This window comes from Hypanus sabinus, chromosome 18, assembly GCF_030144855.1.
Source record: "Hypanus sabinus isolate sHypSab1 chromosome 18, sHypSab1.hap1, whole genome shotgun sequence".
In the NCBI taxonomy this organism is placed as follows: domain Eukaryota; kingdom Metazoa; phylum Chordata; class Chondrichthyes; order Myliobatiformes; family Dasyatidae; genus Hypanus; species Hypanus sabinus.
In genome coordinates, this window is record NC_082723.1 from 37525280 (window position 1) to 37545114 (window position 19835).

The window sequence follows — 19835 nt, forward strand, 5'->3', positions numbered from 1 at the left end:
ACTTCTTGAAAAATTGGCTACACATATGCCCTCCATATATTCCTGATGTTTAGGGGACCTTTAGTACAATTCCATCAATGCAATTTCTCCATTTGTGTTCCCTGTTTTAATGCATATTGCCCCAATTGTAGATCTTTCCAGCAAACCACCCCTCTTTAAGGCTGTAATTGTATATTTAATCAATATTACCACTTCCTTCTATTGTCTAACCACTTAAATCCCCTGTAACCAGGAATGTTGAATTGCTCTTTGTTGAAACTTTGTAAATTTAAGCAACATTTCCAGACATAATGACTCTGCCCTTCTCTAAGCCCATCCTCCGCTTCTTTATTTTTAAAAAAATTTATTAGTTTTTTTATACATGTTCTACATCGCTACAGATAAAAAACCCCAGATCAAAATGAAGAGCATTAATACAGTGCAAAAATAAACATACAATAATAATATAATACAAAAGAAGATAATTGAGAAAGCACCCAAATTGAAGACATGTAAAATTAGTATCCTCCCCAAGCCCCACAACAAAAAAAAACTCCAGACCAACCACAACACAATATAGAGAATATAAATCAGGACATTCAAACCCCCAAAACTGTAAATACGCTTAGCAACAGAAGATATTGATGCCTACTACCAAAAAAAAAAGGAGCTGAAAGCAAGGGACCGAAAGAAAAAAAACCTTAGTTAAGAGGAAGGTTATGAAAGTACTCAATAAAAGGTCCCCAGACCTTATGGAACTTTAAATCCGAATTAAGAACTGAATAATAAATTTTTTCAATGTCTAAGCAGGACATAATATCATTAAGCCATTGAGCATGTGTGGACGGGGCAACATCTCTCCATCTAAGGAGGATTAAATGTCTAGCCAGGAGAGAAGCAAAAGATAATATTCGACACTTGGTCGAACTCAGACGTAAATCTGTCTCACCCAAAAAACCGAACAAAGCAATTAAAGGGTTAGGTTCTAGGTGGTAATTCAGAATATAAGATAACGTTGTGAAGACATCTTTCCAAAATTTCTCCAAGCTAGGACAGGACCAGTACATATGAATAAGAGAGGCCTCGCCCCTTTTGCATTCATCACAAAGAGGACTAATATTGGGGTAAAATCGAGATAGTTTAGATTTAGACATATGGGCTCTATGAACAATCTTAAACTGTAAAAGGCAATGGCGAGCACAAAGAGAGGTTGAATTAACCGATTTGAGAATCGAGTCCCAAGTCTCATCAGATAAGGAGATACTTAAATCATGCTCCCAAGCCATTCTAATTTTATCCACAGGGGCACGCCGTAAGGATGCTAATTTATCACGAATAATTGATATTAAACCTTTACCTAGTGGATTAATAGAAAGAAAGAAATCCATAACATTTTTCTCAGGCATTTCAGGGAAGTTAGAAATTAAAGGATTAATAAAGTGTCTAATTTGGAGATATCTAAAAAAATGAGCATTGGGCAGATTGAACTTAGCAGAGAGCTGTTGAAAAGATGCAAAGCGATTGTCAATAAAAAGATCTTCAAAATGTCTAATGCCCTTCCTATACCAATCATAGAATGCTGAATCATACGTAGTAGGTAAAAAAAGGTGATTATGTAAGATAGGGCTAGAAAAGGAAAAACCATGGAAACCATAACATTTCCTAAACTGAGCCCACATACGCAAATTGTGTCTAACAAGAGGATTAACAATTAATCTGGACAAGCTACTAGGGAGTACAGAGCCAAGAAGTGCAGAGATAGATAAATCTTTAGTGGAACTCAACTCCATTGCCACCGAATTAGGGCACTCGGGTTGGCCATGGAAAAAAGACCAAAATGTAGCACAACGTATATTGGTTGCCCAATATTATAACCGAAAGTTAGGTAAAGCCATGCCACCCTCTTTTTTAGATTTTTGGAGATAAACTTTATTAATTCTAGAGTGCTTATTCTTCCACAGATATGACAAAATAATAGAGTCTAAGGAATCAAAAAAAGATTTAGGAATAAAAATTGGGATTGATTGAAATAAATATAAAAGTTTAGGGAGAACATACATTTTAACAACAATAATACGACCTACCAAAGACATAGATAGAGGTGACCATTGTAACAGACTCTGTTTTATAGTATATGAAAGATTGGCAAAATTTTCATGAAAGAGATCTTTAAACTTCCTTGTGACTGTAATCCCAAGATAAGTAAATTGATAATGAACTACTTTAAAAGGGAGATCACAAAATGTTAATTCTCAAGCTTCTTTATTAATTGGGAAAAGTTCGCTCTTATGTAAATTAAGTTTATAGCCAGAGAACTGGCTAAACTGATCAAGAAGTGAAAACATTGGAGGTAAGGATGTAGACGGATTTGAAAGAAAAAGTAATAAGTCATCAGCATAAAGAGAAACTTTATGCTCATCACCCCCTCTCCAAATCCCGGTCAATTCAGGACAATTTCGAAATGCTATCGCCAAAGGTTCTATAGCCAAATCAAAGAGAAAGGGACTTAAAGGGCATCCCTGATGGGTGCCTCTGCTTCTTTATTTGACTTATCAAGCATTTCCAGCACCCTGTTCCGTTTTAAGCCAATTATCCATTGCCAACGTTAAATATGTAATATATTTCAACTACTTATGTGCCATGGCCACTCTGTACCTTGTGAGAATTATGGGCAGGAGAAGGAAAATTATAAAGAGCACTTTTATCTGTTGTGTGCAGTAAATTTATGACATATTAAAAATGACCCCCGAACTGTTTAGGCTTAATCATAAATCTTCTATGATTTCTATCATAGATATTTGATTTATAAGAAATATATATACAGAAAAGTGTTGAAAAAGGGCCAACAACATCATGAGGGATCCCAGCCACACTGCTCATGGACTGTTTGTCCCAATCCCATCAGGGAAGAGCCTATGTAGCATCCATGCCAGGACCACCAGACTCAAATATAGTTACTTGCCCCAAGCAGTAAGACTAATCAACACCTCCACTCACTAACCCACCCTCTCCTCCATTATATCTTCTCCTGTCAGAGTCACCTTATGTAAAGACACTCTTGTGCCTAGCATCACTTTATGGACATCCAATCAATCTATGTATATAAATTATATATTTGTATTTATTGTTTTAAAGAAGTATTCTGCTCTTTAACTATTTTTTGTGTTCTCAGATCCAGAGTAACAATTATTTTTTTATCTTTTATAATGTGTAATGGAAATTACATCTCAAATTCTTGATCTTGATGCTGTGTATTCTTTATCTGAAATTATTAACTAATTATATCAAGTAGGAATGGTGCAACTGCGCCAATCAATGGTAGAAATTGGTATTGCGGGCATACCAGTTTTAAAAAAAGCATTAATAAAACCAGAAAATGCTGCAAAAACTCAGCAGGTCAAGCAGCGTCAGTGGAAGAAGGAATTGTTAACGTTTCAGCTCTGCAGCCTTCTGTCAGCTTTCTTGATTTTCATTTACTTTAAAAAGTGCTCATGTATACATTTCAGGAGAGAAAATTCACTGAAAAGTTTATTCCCCATTTCTTAGGCAGCCTCCTGAAATCAAGAACGACTTCCTTTCCACTGCAGGTCTGAGCAGCGGAAGATCCCCACGCGTGGATCATTCCAATGTGGTTTAGTCATTGCACGTCAGCAACCGTGCCGTCCTGAGAGACAGAAGTGGAATGAATGAAGAAGAGGACAGACTCTTAGCAAGTACTTGTAGACAGAAAGATAGATTAGCTTTATTTGGCATATTTGCTTCAAAATATATAGTAAAATGCATTGTTTGCATCAAATCAAATCAGTGAGGATTGCACTGCGAGCGCGTACGGCCACATCTCTTGAACCATAACTGTATGTCTTTGGAATGTGGGAGGAAACTGGATTACCCAAAGGAAACAAACTCGGTCACAGGCAGGACATGCAAACTCCTTACAGGCAATGGTGGGAATCAAAACCTGAACTTACAGCCAGAGCTGTAGAGAGATTGTGCTAATTATGATACTACCAAGCAAGCACTTGTAAAACGTATACACGTACATGCAGATACAATCTTTCCCACATCTCCACCCTCAACCCCGAAACCTGAAACACTGCCTATTTGATTTCTGCCCTCAGAATCCAACAGCCCCTCTATTTTTTTTCCGCAGCTGCGCGGACCAGCTGTTGCTCTGAGCAGGAAATTTTTATGTGGCCTGAAATCTGCGTGGCACTTTAGGCATTTCAATGTTAGGAAAATTCCAGCTGCGCGGCAGCAACGGCTATGTGCACGGGAGCATTTCAGTCACTGCGTGGCCATGCGCCCACACAGCTGAGAGGGAACGGGTGCCTTTATCCCTCCCCATTCCTGAGCAGCCTCCCTCTCACCCAGAGTTTTCTCCAGCTCTGGTATGGATCGATTGGGCATGTTTGCGAGCTTCTGGTGGTGCCATGCTTGTCCTGAGGAGAACGCTGCGAGTATGAACATAACTTTCAAGTCTTTGAGCGATCTCAGGACCTTCTGAGTATTCAACTTATTTGGCAACTCTCCACAGCATCATTAAGAGTTCATCACCATTCTGAAATGGAAAGGAACGACATCCACATATTATTAAGACTTCCATTGCCAACCGTAGTGTTGTTCAGTTTCTGAAGTTCTTTCACAGTGTAATTGTTCTTGTGATTTAGGAAATGCAACCCTTCCATAGATCTTGCACTCACTCAGTTCTGGACTGGAATGCCAATCTTCTTGCCTACACCCCTTCCCACTCCGCCCCCTGTAAAAATGCTCATTCCTTCGTCTCTGCTGCGTCTGTTCCCAATCCACTCATCCCTCCCCATTAATCTCCCTCCTGGCACATCTCTCTGTAAGCAACAGAAATGGTACACCTGCACTTCCCCTTCCCACCCCCCTTGCCCAAACAATCCCTCTGGGTGAGGCAGCACCTCACCTGCAAACCTGTTTGGATTGTCCATTGTATCTGACGCTCCTGATGGGCCTCCTCTACACTGACATGGCCCAATGTAAATTGGGGGACCACTTTGTTGAGCACCTGCCTAAAAAGGAATTTCCCAGTGGCTAACCATTTTAATTCCTATCCCCATTTCCATTCCAACATTCCTCCTCCTTTGCCACGATGAAGGATGGAGGAGCTCAGGGTGCAGGAGCAACACCTCATATTCCATCTAGGTAGCTTCCAACCTGATGGTATGAAGATCGATTTCTCCTTCTGGTAATTTTTTTCCCTCCAACTTCCCTCTGTTTGTATTCCCCGCTCTGGCCTCTTACCTCTTCTCACCTGCCTATCAGTCGGCTGGTGGCGCAGTGACATCAGAGCCGGACTCCGGAGCGAAGGTTCCCGAGTTCAAATCCAGGTCGGGCCATCCCGGAACACGCTTTCCATCTGTGCCGGGTTGAGCGTTGAGCTAGCCACCTGGCTAAAAAAAACAAGGGCCGAGTCAGGAAGACCCACATCGTGACCCGGTTAATCCGAAAGGAGAGCAATCCTGACACCACGCGTCAGACAAGAATGGCTGACATACTAAAAATTTTAAAAACCTGACTATCACCTCCCCGGTTGCCCCTCCTTCTTCCCTTTCCCCCATGGTCCATTCTCCTCTCCTATCAGATTTCTTCTTTTCCAGTCCTTTACCTTTCCCACCCACCTGGCTTCACCTATCTCCTTCTTGCAAGTCTCCTTCCCCTCCCTCCACTTTTTTATTCTGGCATCTTACCCCCTTCCTTTCTGGTCCTGAAGAAGGATCTCGGTTCAAACATCAACTATTTATTTTCATAGATGAGTTCCTCCAGCATTTTGTGTGAGTTGCACTATTGTAACATATGGTTACTGGAGTTACGGTTGCCTTCCTGTCTGGATGAATCAGTTTTGCCATTCTCCTCTGAACTTTCTCACTTACAAGGCATTTTCATCCACAGAACTACTGATGACTGGATTTTGTTTTGTTTCTCGCACCATTCTTTGTAAATTCTAGAGAATGTTGTGTGCTAAAATTCCAGGCGATCAGTGGTTTCTGAAATACTCAAACCACCCCATCTGGCACCAACAATCATTCAACTATGAATGTAATTTAGATCACATTTCTTCCCCATTCAGATATTTGGCCTGGACAACAACTAACCTCTTGACCAAGTCTGCATCCTTTTACTGTATGCATTGAGTTGCTATCACATGATTGGCTGATTTGATAGTTACATTAAGGGACAGGTGTACAGGAAGTACCTAATACAGTGGCCACTGAGTATACATGCACACCAGGGAGGACTCATTACTTTGTGATGATGGTCCCTGGTTCTACACAGTTCGGTCAGGGGTCTCATCCTTCCTACATCTCTCCCATCAGGCCTGGAAGAACGCTGTGTAAAAACGTCTCTTTCTTATAAAGTCTTAAGAATCTGCCCAGCAACTCATCATGTAAACCTTCAGCATATTCTGTCTGCTGCAAGTACCTCCTTTCTTTATTTTGTTTTTATTTAAAACCAGTTGGACTCATTTGCTCTTATATTCAAGTCCTGTCGTTTGCCTTCATAATTGGTTTAATGTTACTTCATGTCTTCACGTTTCATCAATAGCCTTCTGAACACCAAACCCGTTGCCACCTGACACCACACTTTCTTCGATTTTTCCGCCAAAGTCGATGACGCCACACTTTTCCATGTTACTTTCCACCTTCTACATCCTTGGCTGTTCCCTTCACCTATCTACATCCTCCCCCAAGTTCTCCTCCGCAACTGCAACTGCCTCTCAGCCTTATACCTGGATACACTGCACTGGGCCCTTACACCTAGTTTATCAACTAGTCTGGGGCATCTGCATCCCTCAAGTTAGAACCTACCCAACCTGAAATAATCTGCCTATTCCTGCTCTCTGTTTCTTGGCTGTTGACCAAACCTGAAATCTCATCAATGTCGAACCCCAATCTCATGTATTGTAATTTTGTTTAATAATTTCCTGTGTGGGACACTATCAAAGACCTTCCAACAAAACAACTACATTACATCCAAGGGTTTACACCTCATCTATTGTGTTGCTTGTAACATCAAAAACACCAACAGGGTTGTCAAATATCCAAAAGTTCACGTTGACTCTTTCTAATCCTGATATTACTTTCCAGATGTCTTGTTGCCGCTTCAGTAATAAGTTTAATTTTTTTCCCTGGGTGAGATTAGGTTAATTAAGATCCTCTCTCCGAACAAGGTCCAAATGTTCAATTGATGCACTCCAGTGGGGCAGAGATTTTACAGTCGGATTTGCAACCGATCACTTGCTGGCACAGGTATTGTTATAATCATTTCCATGAAGTCTGTTCTATAAACAGTTACCACAACAGTTGTATACAAATCAGATGGAAACATTTGAAGTAATTTCCAATGCAAATGAGTTAAGATGACGGGATTGCAGAGAATCTACTGCTCCAGTGAGAAACACTGATGACTTTTAATAACAGAAAGGCATCAAACCGTCAGGAAGACAAGAGACAAGGAAAAGGGTAATCCAGAGGGGATTAGGAAGTGTACTATCAGAGGAAGTGAGGATAAGGAGCCATGGGATGTTTTGAAAAGTGAGGCAAACAAAATGGGGGAGAAAAGACAGATGATCAAAGCAGGAAGGGAGGTCTGAGCAGTGAGCAGCAGAGGAATTTGGAGGCATGGAAAGTCTACGAGAGAGAAAGTCAAGACGAAGAAAGAAATAAGAATGAGATAAAATGTGAGAGGAACAGAAGTAAACAAGATGAGGTAAAACAAATAAAAAGGAGAGAAAGTGTGGAGAATTGTAAACAATGGGAGAAATGGCAAATGGATTAATAGTGGGATAATTGGAGGGATGTTGTCAGAGCAGAAGAATTATCCTGCATACGGAGGAGATATCAGAGTGGTTATGGAGGAACATCTGAAGAATGATTGATTATTGGAAGATCAGTGGCAAATAGAGAAAGGTATAATTGATAAAATCAAAATAATAAAGGAAAGTGCCTTTGGGAGAGTGGTAGGGATATAATGGAGAGCAAAGGGAATTGTTAGCCATCAACAGAGGAAAACCAAACACTTTTGATTGTACCTGGCAGGATTTCAGTCTGGTGACGATATACTGCCAGCTGTATTTTAAGATACTGCCCCACCGAAAGCTTGCTTCTTTTTCAGTATCACAATCAGGTTTATCATCACTCTTATGTGTAATGAAATTTGTTACTTTGGGGCAGCAGTACTGTGTAAGACATAAAAATCATGAACAATAAATAAATAAATAAATAAATAAATAAATAAATAAATAAGCAGTGTGAAAGAGCAATAATGAGGTGGTGTTCATGGGTTCATGGACCATTCAGAAATCTGATAGCAGAGTAGGAGAAGCTACTCGTAAAGCATTGAGTGTGGATCTTCCTGTACCTTCAGTTTCCCAGTGACCCAGACAGTGAACGTCTTTAATGATGGATGGCAGCTTCTTCAGGGATCACCTCTTGCTGATGTCCTTGATGGAAGGGGAGGTTTGTGCCTGTGATGGAACCCTCTGCAGTCTCTTGTGATCTTGGGCATTGAAGTCTCCATACTAGTCGGTCATGCAACCCGTCCAAATGCTCTCCACTATAGAAATTTGCGCGTGTCTTTGGTGATCAAATTTTAATTAAGTTGTCCGGCATTCCTCCGTTGATGGATTCTAATCTTTGTGAGTGGCCTTCCCAATATTATTTTTAAAAATACAGGGAAGAGTGGAACCTGGTGATATTTAGAAAGCTCAGGGAGCATCTTGAGGAGTCGCACATGTGATTGTTAAATGCCAAGTAGAGAACACTTATCACCAAGCTGCTCCAGCTACAGCACATCGGGAAGAAGAATCCAGATTCTTTTTTTTATTTTTTGCAAAGAATTTCAGGACGTATGTTGTAAACATTTCTCTAACATTAAGTGTACCTGTTGAACTCATTGAATGTTTTTCTATATTCTTAGCCTTAAAATGGTTGTGCCAGAGGTGGTTTACAGGTAATTTTCTCCAAAACAGAAGCAGAGGTTTGTGACTTCAAGTCACACTCCAAAATGTAGTCATGCACTTTGGTTGTAGAAATAAATGTATGGATTATTTTCTAAAAAATTCCAGGAATCTGAGGTACAGAGGGACTTGGGAGTCCTTGTGCAGAACACCCTGAAGGTTAACTTACAGGTTGACTTGGTGGGGAGGAAGGCAAATGCCATGTTAGCATTCATTTCAAGAGGTCTAGAATACAAGAGCAGGGATGTGATGCTGAGGCTTTATAAGGCACTGGTGAGGCCTCACCTTGAGTATTGTGAACAGTTTTGGGCCCCTCATCTTAGAAAAGATGTGCTGGCTTTGAAGAGGGTCCAGAGGAGGTTCACAAGGATGATTCTGGGAATGAAAGGGTTATCATGCAAGGATCATTTGATGGCTCTGGGTCTGTACTCACTGGAATTCAGAAGACTGAGTGGGGGGGGGGAATCTCATTGAAACTTTTTGAATGTTGAAAAACACAGACAGAGTAGATGTGGAAAGGATGTTTCCCATGGTGGAAGTCTAGGACTAGAGGGCACAGCCTCAGGATAGAGGGGTGCTCTTTCAAAACAGAGATGCAGAGAAATTGCTTTAGCCAAAGGGTGGTGAATTTGTGGAATTCGTTGCCACGTGCAGCTATGGAGGCCAGGCCATTGGGTGTATTTAAGTCAGAGATTGATAGGGTCTTGATTGGAAATGGCATCAAAGGTTACGGGGAGAAGGCCAGGAACTGGGGTGGAGGAGGAGGAATAAAAGGATCAACCCTGACTGAATGGCAGAGCAAACTCGATGGGCCAAATGGCCTAATTCCACTCCTGTATCTTATGGTCTTATAATCTAGATTAAAATTCCTCATAAAAAGCGATGGGACTGTTTAAAGAAGAGTGGGGAAGTTTCTAGTGTATCTCTCACAGTCTCAATCAATGAAGTTTTTTAAAATTTACTGCCACTACATTACAGTCTGAAGACTATCTCACACACCCTATTATTGGGTGTATTAGTTAGGAAGGATTGAGGCTTATTTTTCAAACCCCAGTTTCTCCATTTGTCATCGCTTGTTTGAAGCCTGAAGTTGGTCTTAACCAGCGGAACACCACTGCCAGGGAAAGATAATTCAGGCTTGAATATTTCCGCCAATAGAGTCTTCCAGGAAGAATCTTATGACTCACTGTTACTTTGTTTCTGGACTTGACGTTCCTGTTGGAAAGTGGCTGGCCTCCATTCATCAAAAGTGGCAAAGTTGGAGGACTCGCTACATGGCTGTCATTGCTTTGCAGACATGATAGTTGCTGCAGCGAACCCTTACAATCTCCCACCATAACCTTGGATATATAACCTGTGTACTGTATATCCCATATATACATATAACTGTTTGTTTAACATAGTCTATGTTTGTTCCTGTATGTATAAATTTGTTTCTTTGTTTGCCTCTATCTATCCTCTTGGTACATTATTAAGATTCACAACCATAGTTTAGCTCCATGTGTACAAATAAAATATTTTTTTCATATTTCATTACACAACAGTTAGTTCACACCTCGGTGGATGTGCTGGATCTGTCAATGCAGAGCTTGCATTAATATAGGATTACATGTAAAATTATATATGTGCAGTTGAGCGTGTTCAATGCCTTTTATTTTTACTGCCACTTGCAATCATATCTTCTCCTTTCTGGTTCTCTTTCTTTGTTATTTTCCTTCCTTCATGTTTTCCTTTCTTCATTCTGCCCTATCTCTCTCTCTCATTCGGTCTATCTCTCTGTTTTCTCCGTGTCATAAACAGGGCGGTTTTCTGTCTTACCAACCATGAAGCTCTTTCTGCACGGCTTAGATAAGAATTCTCTTATCTAGGAGATGTAAGTGTGGTATTTAAAAAGAAGAATTTTTTTAAAATACATACATATTATGCTTTGACGTTGGACGTTAGTGCTATTTTCCAGACTGGAGGGAAACCTTTGATAATATTCCTTAGAGAGGGTAGCAGGACATTTTCTTTTCTTGATATATGTTAATGATTTGGACTTGTGTACAGAGTATGATTTCCAAAACTGCACAGAACTTGGAAACATGGTAAAGTGTAAGTAGGATATTTTTTTGGATATAGACAGATTAATGCAATAGGTGGATAAAGGGAAGATAATCTTTATTGCAGATGAATACTGTGTTATATTTCTATAGGTAGTGGCAATATAGACAAGTGGGCATAAATTCTACATACTAGAAAAGAGAGATCCTAGGGTATATATACGTAAATAATTAAAAGGGTTTGGACCAATCGAGAAAGGGCTTCATAGGCATTCTGGATTTATATAAATGGGGAGAAGGTTCAAACATCAGAGGTGCACTGGGACTCAGGAGTCTTCGTGCTGGACTTCCAGGAGATTAATTTATGTTTTGCGTCTGTGGTAAAGAAGGCAAATGCAAAGTTGGTATTTATTTCAGAGGGAATAGAATATAAAAGCAAGGAGATAATGGTATACTCACTGGAATTTAGAAGAAAGTGGGGGATCTCATTGAAACCTACTGAATGTTGAAAGGATGAGATAAGGTGGATGTGGAGAGGATGCTTCCTATAGTGGGGGTGTCCAGAACTAGAGGGCACAGCCTCAAAATTGAGGGGTAACCCTGTGGAACAGCGGTAAGGAGGATTTTTTTTTTAGCTAGAGAGTAGTAAATCTGTGGAATGCTCTGCCACAGACTGTGGTGGAGGACAAGTCCATGGGTGTATTTAAGGTGGAAGTTAATTAATTTCTGATCGGAAAGACATCAAAGGATATGGCAAGAAGGCAGGCGTATGGAGTTGAGTGGAATCTAGGATCAGCCATGATGGAATGGCAGAGTAGACTCAAGGGGCTGAAAGGCCTAATTCTGCCTCTATGTCTTATGGTCTAAGCAGGGTAATAACTATTCTTGAACCAGGTGGGCACGGAGCGACCACTCTCCACTGAATATCGACGGCTCCTCGGTAGAGATTGTTAAGAGCACCAAGTTTCTTGGTGTTCACCTGACGGAGAATCTCACCTGGTCCCTCAACACCAGCTCCATAGCAAAGAAAGCCCAGCAGCATTTGTACTTTCTGCGAAGGCTGAGGAAAGTCCATCTCCCACCCTCCATCCTCATCACATTCTACAGGGGTTGTAGTGAGAGCGTCCTGAGCAGCTGCATCACTGCCTGGTTCGGAAATTGCACCATCTCGGATCGCAAGACCCTGCAGCGGATAGTGAGGTCAGCTGAGAAGATCATCGGGGTCTCTCTTCCCACCATTGCAGACATTTACACCACAAACTGCATCCACAAAGCAAACAGCATTATGAAGGACCCCACTCACCCCTCATACAATCTCTTCTCCCTCCTGCTGTCTGGGAAAAGGCACTGAAGCATTCGAGCTTTCACAACCAGACTATGTAACAGTTTCTTCCCCCAAGCCATCAGACTCCTCAATACCCAGAGTCTGGACTGACACCAACTTACTGTGCCTATTGTCTTGTTTATTGTTTATTATAATGCCTGCACTGTTTTGTGCACTTTATGCAGTCCTGGGTAGGTTTGTAGTCTAGTGTAGATTTTCATGTTGTTTTACGTAGTTCAGTGTAGATTTTGTACTGTTTCATGTAGCACTATGATCCTGAAAAATGTTGTCTCGTTTTTACTGTGTACTGTACCAGCAGTTGTGGTCGAAATGACAATAAAAAGTGACGACTTGAGGTGCTGTGGGACCTAAAGCTCCTGAACTTCCTTCCCAATAGCATTGAAAATAGAGCAGCCTTGGATAGTGGGGGACCTTGATGATGGATGAAGCTTTCTTGTGGAAGTGCACTTTGTAGATATGTTCAATAGTGGGGAGGACTTTTCCTGTGATGGACTAGACTGTCTCCACCATTTCTTTAGGCTTTTCTGTTCCTGGGCATCAGTGCTTCCATACCAAGGCACGATGAAACCAGCCAGGATAATCTCCATTGTGCATCTATAGAAGTTTGTCAAAGTTTTAAATTACACGCCAAATCTGCACAAACTTCTAGGAAACTAGAGGTGCTGTCATGCCTTCTTTGTGATGGCACTTATATGCTTGTCCCAGGACAGATCCTCTGATATAACAAGGAATTTAAAGTTGCTGACCCTCTACCCCTCCAATCCCCTTAAAAGGGCTGGCTCATGCACCTCCGGGTTCTTCCTCCTGTAGTCAATAATCAATTCATTGTTTTTGCTGACATTGAGCAAGAGATTGTTGTTGTGGCTCCATTCAACCTGATTTTCAATCTCCCTGCTGTATGTATTGTAGACACTACACCCATTTAGCAAGTGGAGAATATTCCATTACATCTGGGATTATGCCTTGAAACTGGTGGAAAAGCTTTGGTTGGCAGAAGGTGAATCACTTGCCACGGGGTACCTACTCTTTTAGCCATAGTACTTGAGTGGTTGATCAAGTGAAGCTTTGATTAATGGTGACCTTAACAAGATTGAAGTTGGGCTGTAGAAGTAGTGCAATCACTCGAGTCGAGAGAGAAGTTCTCCTGAGGGGTTGTCTCTTGGTGGTCTATTAGGTGGCTGGTAGAGGCCGATCCGGGATTTGAATGTGTGACTCACTTTTGCTTGGGGTGTTGAGTATTAGGTTGTGAAGTTATCACGATATTCAAAAGCGAACTGGTTAAGAAAGGCTAAAGAATTGTTGCTAGGAGAGATGGCAGAAGAGTGAGATTAGCTGGATTGTTCTTGCACAGAGCTACCATAGACTCAATGGGATGAATGGACATTTTCTGTGCTGAAAAACTTCTGATTTTGATGGGAAAAATGGAATAAATACAATTTAATTCAAGACACTAGTGGCACCTGGTGGGTAGTTAGTTTTGTATTTGATACACAATTGACCTATGCACTCAGTGGCCTCTTTATGAGATACCTGCTGTATCAAATGAAGTGGACAGTGAGTGTATTTCTGAGTTCTTCTGCTGCTGTACCCCACTTCAAGGTTCAACGTGTTATGCATTCAGAGATGCTCTTCTGCACTCTACTGTTTTTGTAATGGGTGGGTAATCGAGTTACTGTTACCATCCTGTCAGCTTGAACCAGTTTGGCCATTCTCCTCTGCCCTATCCCATTAACAAAGCATTTTCATCCACAGAACTACCACTCACTGGATTTTTTTGCACCATTCTCTGTAAACTCTAGGGTCTGTTGTGCGTGAATATCCCAGGAGATCAGCAGTTTCTGAGCTACTCAATCCTCCCCATCTGGCACCAACAATCATTCAGCAGTCAAGGTAATTTAGATCACATTTCTTTCCCATTCTGATGCTTGGCCTGAACAACAACTGAACCTCTTGACCATGTTTGCATGCTTTTATGCATTGAGTTGCTGCCACATGATTGGCTGATTAGATATCTGCATTAACGAGCAGGTGTGCAAATGTATTTAATAAACAAGACACTAAAAGTACTGCATATTGCATGCCTACATTACAATGTATCCCCAACCACGTAGTTCCCCTAATAAAGTATGTGAACATCAAATTAATTCTGAAGCCTTAGGCTTTCAGTGATTACCTCTCTGCACATTAATTACGGTGTCCTTTTATTGTATCAGTAATGAACTGTAAATTGTTTATACACAAATCAGAACCTTTACCAGTGGGGAAATGTTATGCCAGGCTTCACTACGTACATAAAACTGAATGACTATCATAAATGTTATGCATCAAAGTATTTATATTCTAAAACAAAAAAAGGATTGACATTCTCAATAATATTTCGAATAGTGAACATCCATCGTTCGGTTTATGCCTTAACCGAGTACAGTATATACCGTTTAGTGTATGAGCGTGTTTATCACTTTTATTTCACAACATACAAACGTGTATTTCTCTCTACTTCTGTCTCCTCCCTTTCTCTTTTCGACTGAGTTCTTTTTGGCTTTAAGTTTTGGCTTTGTAGCTCTAACTTCACGTGAGTCATGCATTTCTCACTCTCTCTCTCTCTCTCTCTCTCTCACACACACACACACACACACACACACACACACACACACACACACACACACACACACACAGTAACAACGTGCATGTAATTCACGTGTAATTCAAGAGACTCGGATTGGAGTGATGCTGTTAATAAAGCAAATTAGAAAAGAAACAACAGAGGATCAAGGGGGCATTGCATGAGGAAATGAAGGAGATAAAAATAGATGCATGAAGGTAAAATATAAGGGGATATTTCTGTCTCTGATGTGTGTGTTTGTTTACAATTACTGTTTCACCTATTTATATTTGAGAGGGTTTCATGCTTTTATAATAATACTTGTTTGCCTACATCTGTAGATGTTAAAATACCCATCAGGTCAGACAGCATCCGTGGTGAGTGAAAAAGAAGATCAACGTCTCAGGGCAAGGACTTCATGAAAGGAAAGTGGGAAAAACCACGAATCAGTTCTCAGAGTAAGAACAGAGATATTCAGATGAACAATGTCTTTGTACAGCTCTGAGAACCGATTCATGCTTGTCTCCCATCTCTTTCCTCATTTGATCTCTCCGACAAAACAGCCTTGAACTTTACTCTTTTTCTATTGGGTACTGCGTGGCTTCCAGAGAGAGAGAAAAAAGATTTGCGGGAAGAAATAATTATCAGATTTAAAAATCAGGGCGGGTTAGAAAGAGAGAAAGAGCAGGAGGGGGGAAGCTCGCTGAATTTAACGGGCAGATTCAGCAGCAGTGAGAGAGAGCTAAGAGTTTGTACAAGTTCAGGTGCAACCTGTCCCGCAGATCCGGGAGCTCCGACTCCGATTACAATTCACACAGGAACAATCAACACAAGTCAGGGACACGTCCCCCGTTGCAGCCTACAAACTCGGTGAGTGTTGGTGGTTTTAAACTCAGCGGGACGGTAGTTCGCTCACAAAAGTTATAAACTTCCTTAAAGGAAAGGCGAAACAGCATGTTATGTGTTTGATGCAACGAATAAATCCTTATAAACAAATGTAAGTTAGTAAGCAAGGTGGACCGATGTGGTATATAACATTCTTCGTTTGTATTTGTTCAGTGCATTGTGCTTGTGGCATTTTGTGAATCGGAATTAAGTGACCGGACCTGAATAGACAATTTATCCTGGTCCTTGGTTGTCCCTACTTGATGAATCAGACCACAATCTCAGTCTCCCCCTTATTCCTAACTACTCCTGGTTCTATTCAGCAGCCCCCTCCCATCCGTCTCTCCCCGCCGCAGTCTTTCTCAAGTTTTATTCCAATCCCTTTCTCGACACGCCCCGCAACTCCGAAACCTAGACTTTCCCAAATCTCAAATTCTCCACAATCGCTTTAAATATCAGTTTCCCCCGCAGAACATTGGACCCCAGTCCTCTCAATTCCACGCTTTCCCCTTTCTCAGTTCCCTAGGGAATCCATCCCCCCCCCCCCCCCCCCCGTCCAAATGTCTGCCCGGTCCCCACGCTCGAGGTGAATATATCTGGCGCTAAAGAGAAGTTGATTGAAGGACACGGTCCCACAATACAGTCAATCGTTTTAGGAGCGGCAGCAATAGTCGGAATAAGGTGAATTAATTTGCGTAAATGACACAATCTTTTGCTTTGCTGAGAATATTGTGTTAGATTTTAATTTATAAGTTACAATGCGTGATTTTAATTGTAAAAATACTTGGTGATTACGCTCAAACCTAGTAGACATATATTGAGGGATCTTTTTGGAATCTGAGTCTTTGGGCTGTTTAAACTCCCCTCACGATTAGTAATGAGGGAGATAAGTTCAAAGTAAATTTATTAACAGAAGTACATATATGTCATCATATATAACCCCGCATTTGTTTTCTTGCGGGCATACTCAGTAAATCCAAGAAACTTGATAGGAACAGTGAAAGGCCGCGCCCAGCTGGACGGACAAGCAACCAATATGCAAAAGACAACAACATGTGCAACACAAAAGCAGAAGAAAAATGTAATAACAAGCAATAAATATGGAGGACATGAGATGAAGAGTCCGTAAAAGCGAGTCCATAGTTGTGGGGGCAGTTTAGTGATGGGGCGAGTGAAGTTATCCCCACTGGTTCAAGGAGCGTGCGGGTCCTGTACCGGGGAATGAGGGACCTTGATGACGGACGCTGCTTTCCTGCTCCAGCACTCCGAGCAGATGTGCTCGGTGGCAGGGAGAGCTTCACCCGTCATGGACTAGGCCGTGCCCATGACTTTTTGTGGGATTCTCCGTTCAAGGGCATTGGTGGGTCCATACTAGGCCGTGCTGCAGCCGGACAATATACTCCCCAGCACACTCCTGTGGAAGTTTCAGCGTTCTCGATGTCTTCGCAAACGTCTTTAAGTGCGAGCCCGGCCATGCTTTCTTCGTCAATGCGCATCTGTGCTGGGCGCAAGACAAATACTTTGAAATGGTAACACCGATGAGTGTGAAGTTGCTGACACCCTCCACCCCTGATCCCCTGGACGTAGACTGGCCCATGGACCTCCGGTTTCCCCCTCCTGAAGTCAATGACCAGCTCTTTGGTCTTGCTGAGGATGTGGTTGGTGCGACGCAGTTGAACCAGATTTTCAATCTCCCCCCTGTATGCTGATTCATGTCCACCTTTGATTTGGCCAACGACAGGCCGTCGGCAAAATTAGTTATGAGAACGGAGCTGTGCTTCGCCTCAGTGCTAAGTATGAAGCGGGTGGAGAGTTACCACCACCAGCCAAAGTGTTTGGGAGGATTCCGGGTATCAGGGCACCAGAAATCAGTGCCGTATTTTATTCCCAAAGAACAGATATTAAGGATGTATAAAGGGAATAAAGTTTTCTTTTCCTTCCCGCCTCTCAATTCAGTTCTTCAGTGCCCAGTGAGTTACTACTCATTTAAAGCAGTGAATGACAGAAGACTCCAAGGCCACAGCGGATGATTTAAATTAGAACATGGCCGCTATCCACCAGGTAGCTTTAAAACAATTCAGAATATTGACTCTCCCACCCCCCCCCACACACACACACACCCTCAGTGGGGCAACTATGCGGGAAAATAAAATACTATTTCAGAGGCCGACTGCGACTGAAATTGGAGGTGAAGGCAACTGTGGCAGGGTGGCCGCTTTCTTATCTCCTGCGCCAGCTGGACGCGCGCTCAAAACCTCTCTCCAGATGTATTACTTGCATTTTACTGCCGTATTTAAATCAGATTGATTTTGATGCTGCTTTGCGTGCTGGGTAAAGGTCCTGCTGCCCCTGGGTGTGAGTTCAGAGAGCAGCCGTGACGCTGACCAGTACATACACTTCTACCAACATCATTGCAAGCAGTGGGACCTCGTGAGGATTCTCCCCTCTGCATTGCAATATTGACCACCCTTCAGAGCTGATTCGTTTGCTGTTTAAGTGCTTTTGAGCATCCCGATGTCAAGGTGGGAGCTTCCAAAACCTACTTTTTTCTTTCGTTCTGTAATTAATCATGGCAGCCTCACCTTCCTTCCACGCGGTACAATTCTACAAAAGGACTCTCATGATCTCAGTCTGAAGGAGGAATGGACCGACGAGAGACGAAGATTGACCCTGCCAGTGGATCCTGCTCTACCTTGGGTCCCTGCCCTGTCACACACACACACTGGTCCAATCACGCATTACGTCAACCTGTTGGGGCTTTTAAAAACATAATTTCCATTCTAATAATCCTGACTCAGTTTCTTATAAATTCCCTAAGTTGGAGAGTCATGAAGTTACAGTACTCTGTACTGAAAGAGACCTTTTGGCCCATCGACTCTATGCAGACCTTATATCACATTTTTCAATTATCCAATCTCTGGTGAAAGGTCTTAGCCAAAATGTGGACTGTTTATTCCTTTCCAGAGATGCTACCTGACCTGTTAATTCCTCCAGTGTTTTGTGTGTGTTGCTCTGGGTTTTCTGCATCTGCAGTATCACCAATTTATTTTCCCTGTGTTCCCATTAATCCGCCCCCCCCACCCCGAGGTTTTAACGCTCACTTACAGATTAGGAGGGGCAAATTGCAATGGGCAATTAACCTACCAACCCATGTGTCTTTGAGATACGGGGGAAACCAAATTACACAGAAAACACCTACTGTATGTGGTCACAAGGAGAACATGGTAACTCCACACAGGCAGACCCTGTGGTCTGTGGTCACACATTCTCCCTGTGACCACATGGATTTCCTCTAGTGCTCCGGTTTCCTCTTTTTCCTTTGGGAATATTCCATAGTGAGTTTTTACATCAGGGACCATTGCATATTTGGGAAACAGTTAAGGCTTTCGAATATAACAGAATTGTTCTGTATGAATTCTATTGTCTCTATGGTTTAGCTGGTTATTTCTGTTAGTACCTACACGCCAGCCTCTAACACATATCTGAGTCAAGAAACCACAGATGTGTCTGAAATACATTGAAATGTCAGAAATTCACAGAAAAACCTCAGCCAATCTTCCAACCTTCCCTTTCTGTCAATAGGTTTCTGCCAGGTTTTGGGGAGGTGTGAGAAGAAGTGAAGAAATTAGAGGGAAAGAAAGCACAACAGTGAGATAACATTTAGGTATCATTTATTTTTGCCAACATTTTTAATTACGTCCACCACCCCACCCCACTTACTTCTCCTGATGCTTCGAGTTTGGCTGGGGGGAGGAATATATGGGTGACTCAGAGAATGATATAGCACATTTGTTTCCCTTTCATTATCTGCTGCCTCCTTGAAAGAGCTTTTCATACTGTATATTAAAAAATTAAGTAACCAAAGCAGGGATAGACTATTCCCCTTCCCTTCACACTGCTTTTCCATAAAAATATGCCTGAACTTTTACCTCAGTAACATTTTCCTCTGTTAACATGATATCCCCTGATATCCTAAGATCTATCAGTCTGTCTTGAATA

The 19835-nt window shown here is 41.8% G+C and overlaps 1 protein-coding gene across 5 annotated transcripts in view; it reads left to right on the forward strand.

Moving 5' to 3' along the window:
• The first annotated feature begins 7236 nt into the window (after positions 1–7236).
• gfi1b (growth factor independent 1B transcription repressor) overlaps positions 7237–19835 on the forward strand; it is a 44384-nt gene continuing 31785 nt past the window's right edge. Inside the window, exons 1-2 of one of the 5 annotated variants that reach the window (XM_059994163.1) lie at positions 7237–7253; positions 14149–14239. Coding sequence is in view for 1 of the 5 variants with exons in the window: in XM_059994160.1 (XP_059850143.1) it covers positions 11047–11056; positions 14149–14239 (101 nt within the window). In the remaining 4 variants the exon portion in view is untranslated. Of the gene's footprint in view, positions 7254–10911; positions 11057–14148; positions 14240–15645; positions 15822–16347; positions 16518–19835 lie in introns of those variants that run through there. The other 4 variants (XM_059994160.1, XM_059994164.1, XM_059994161.1 and 1 more) reach the window with 4 other exon arrangements.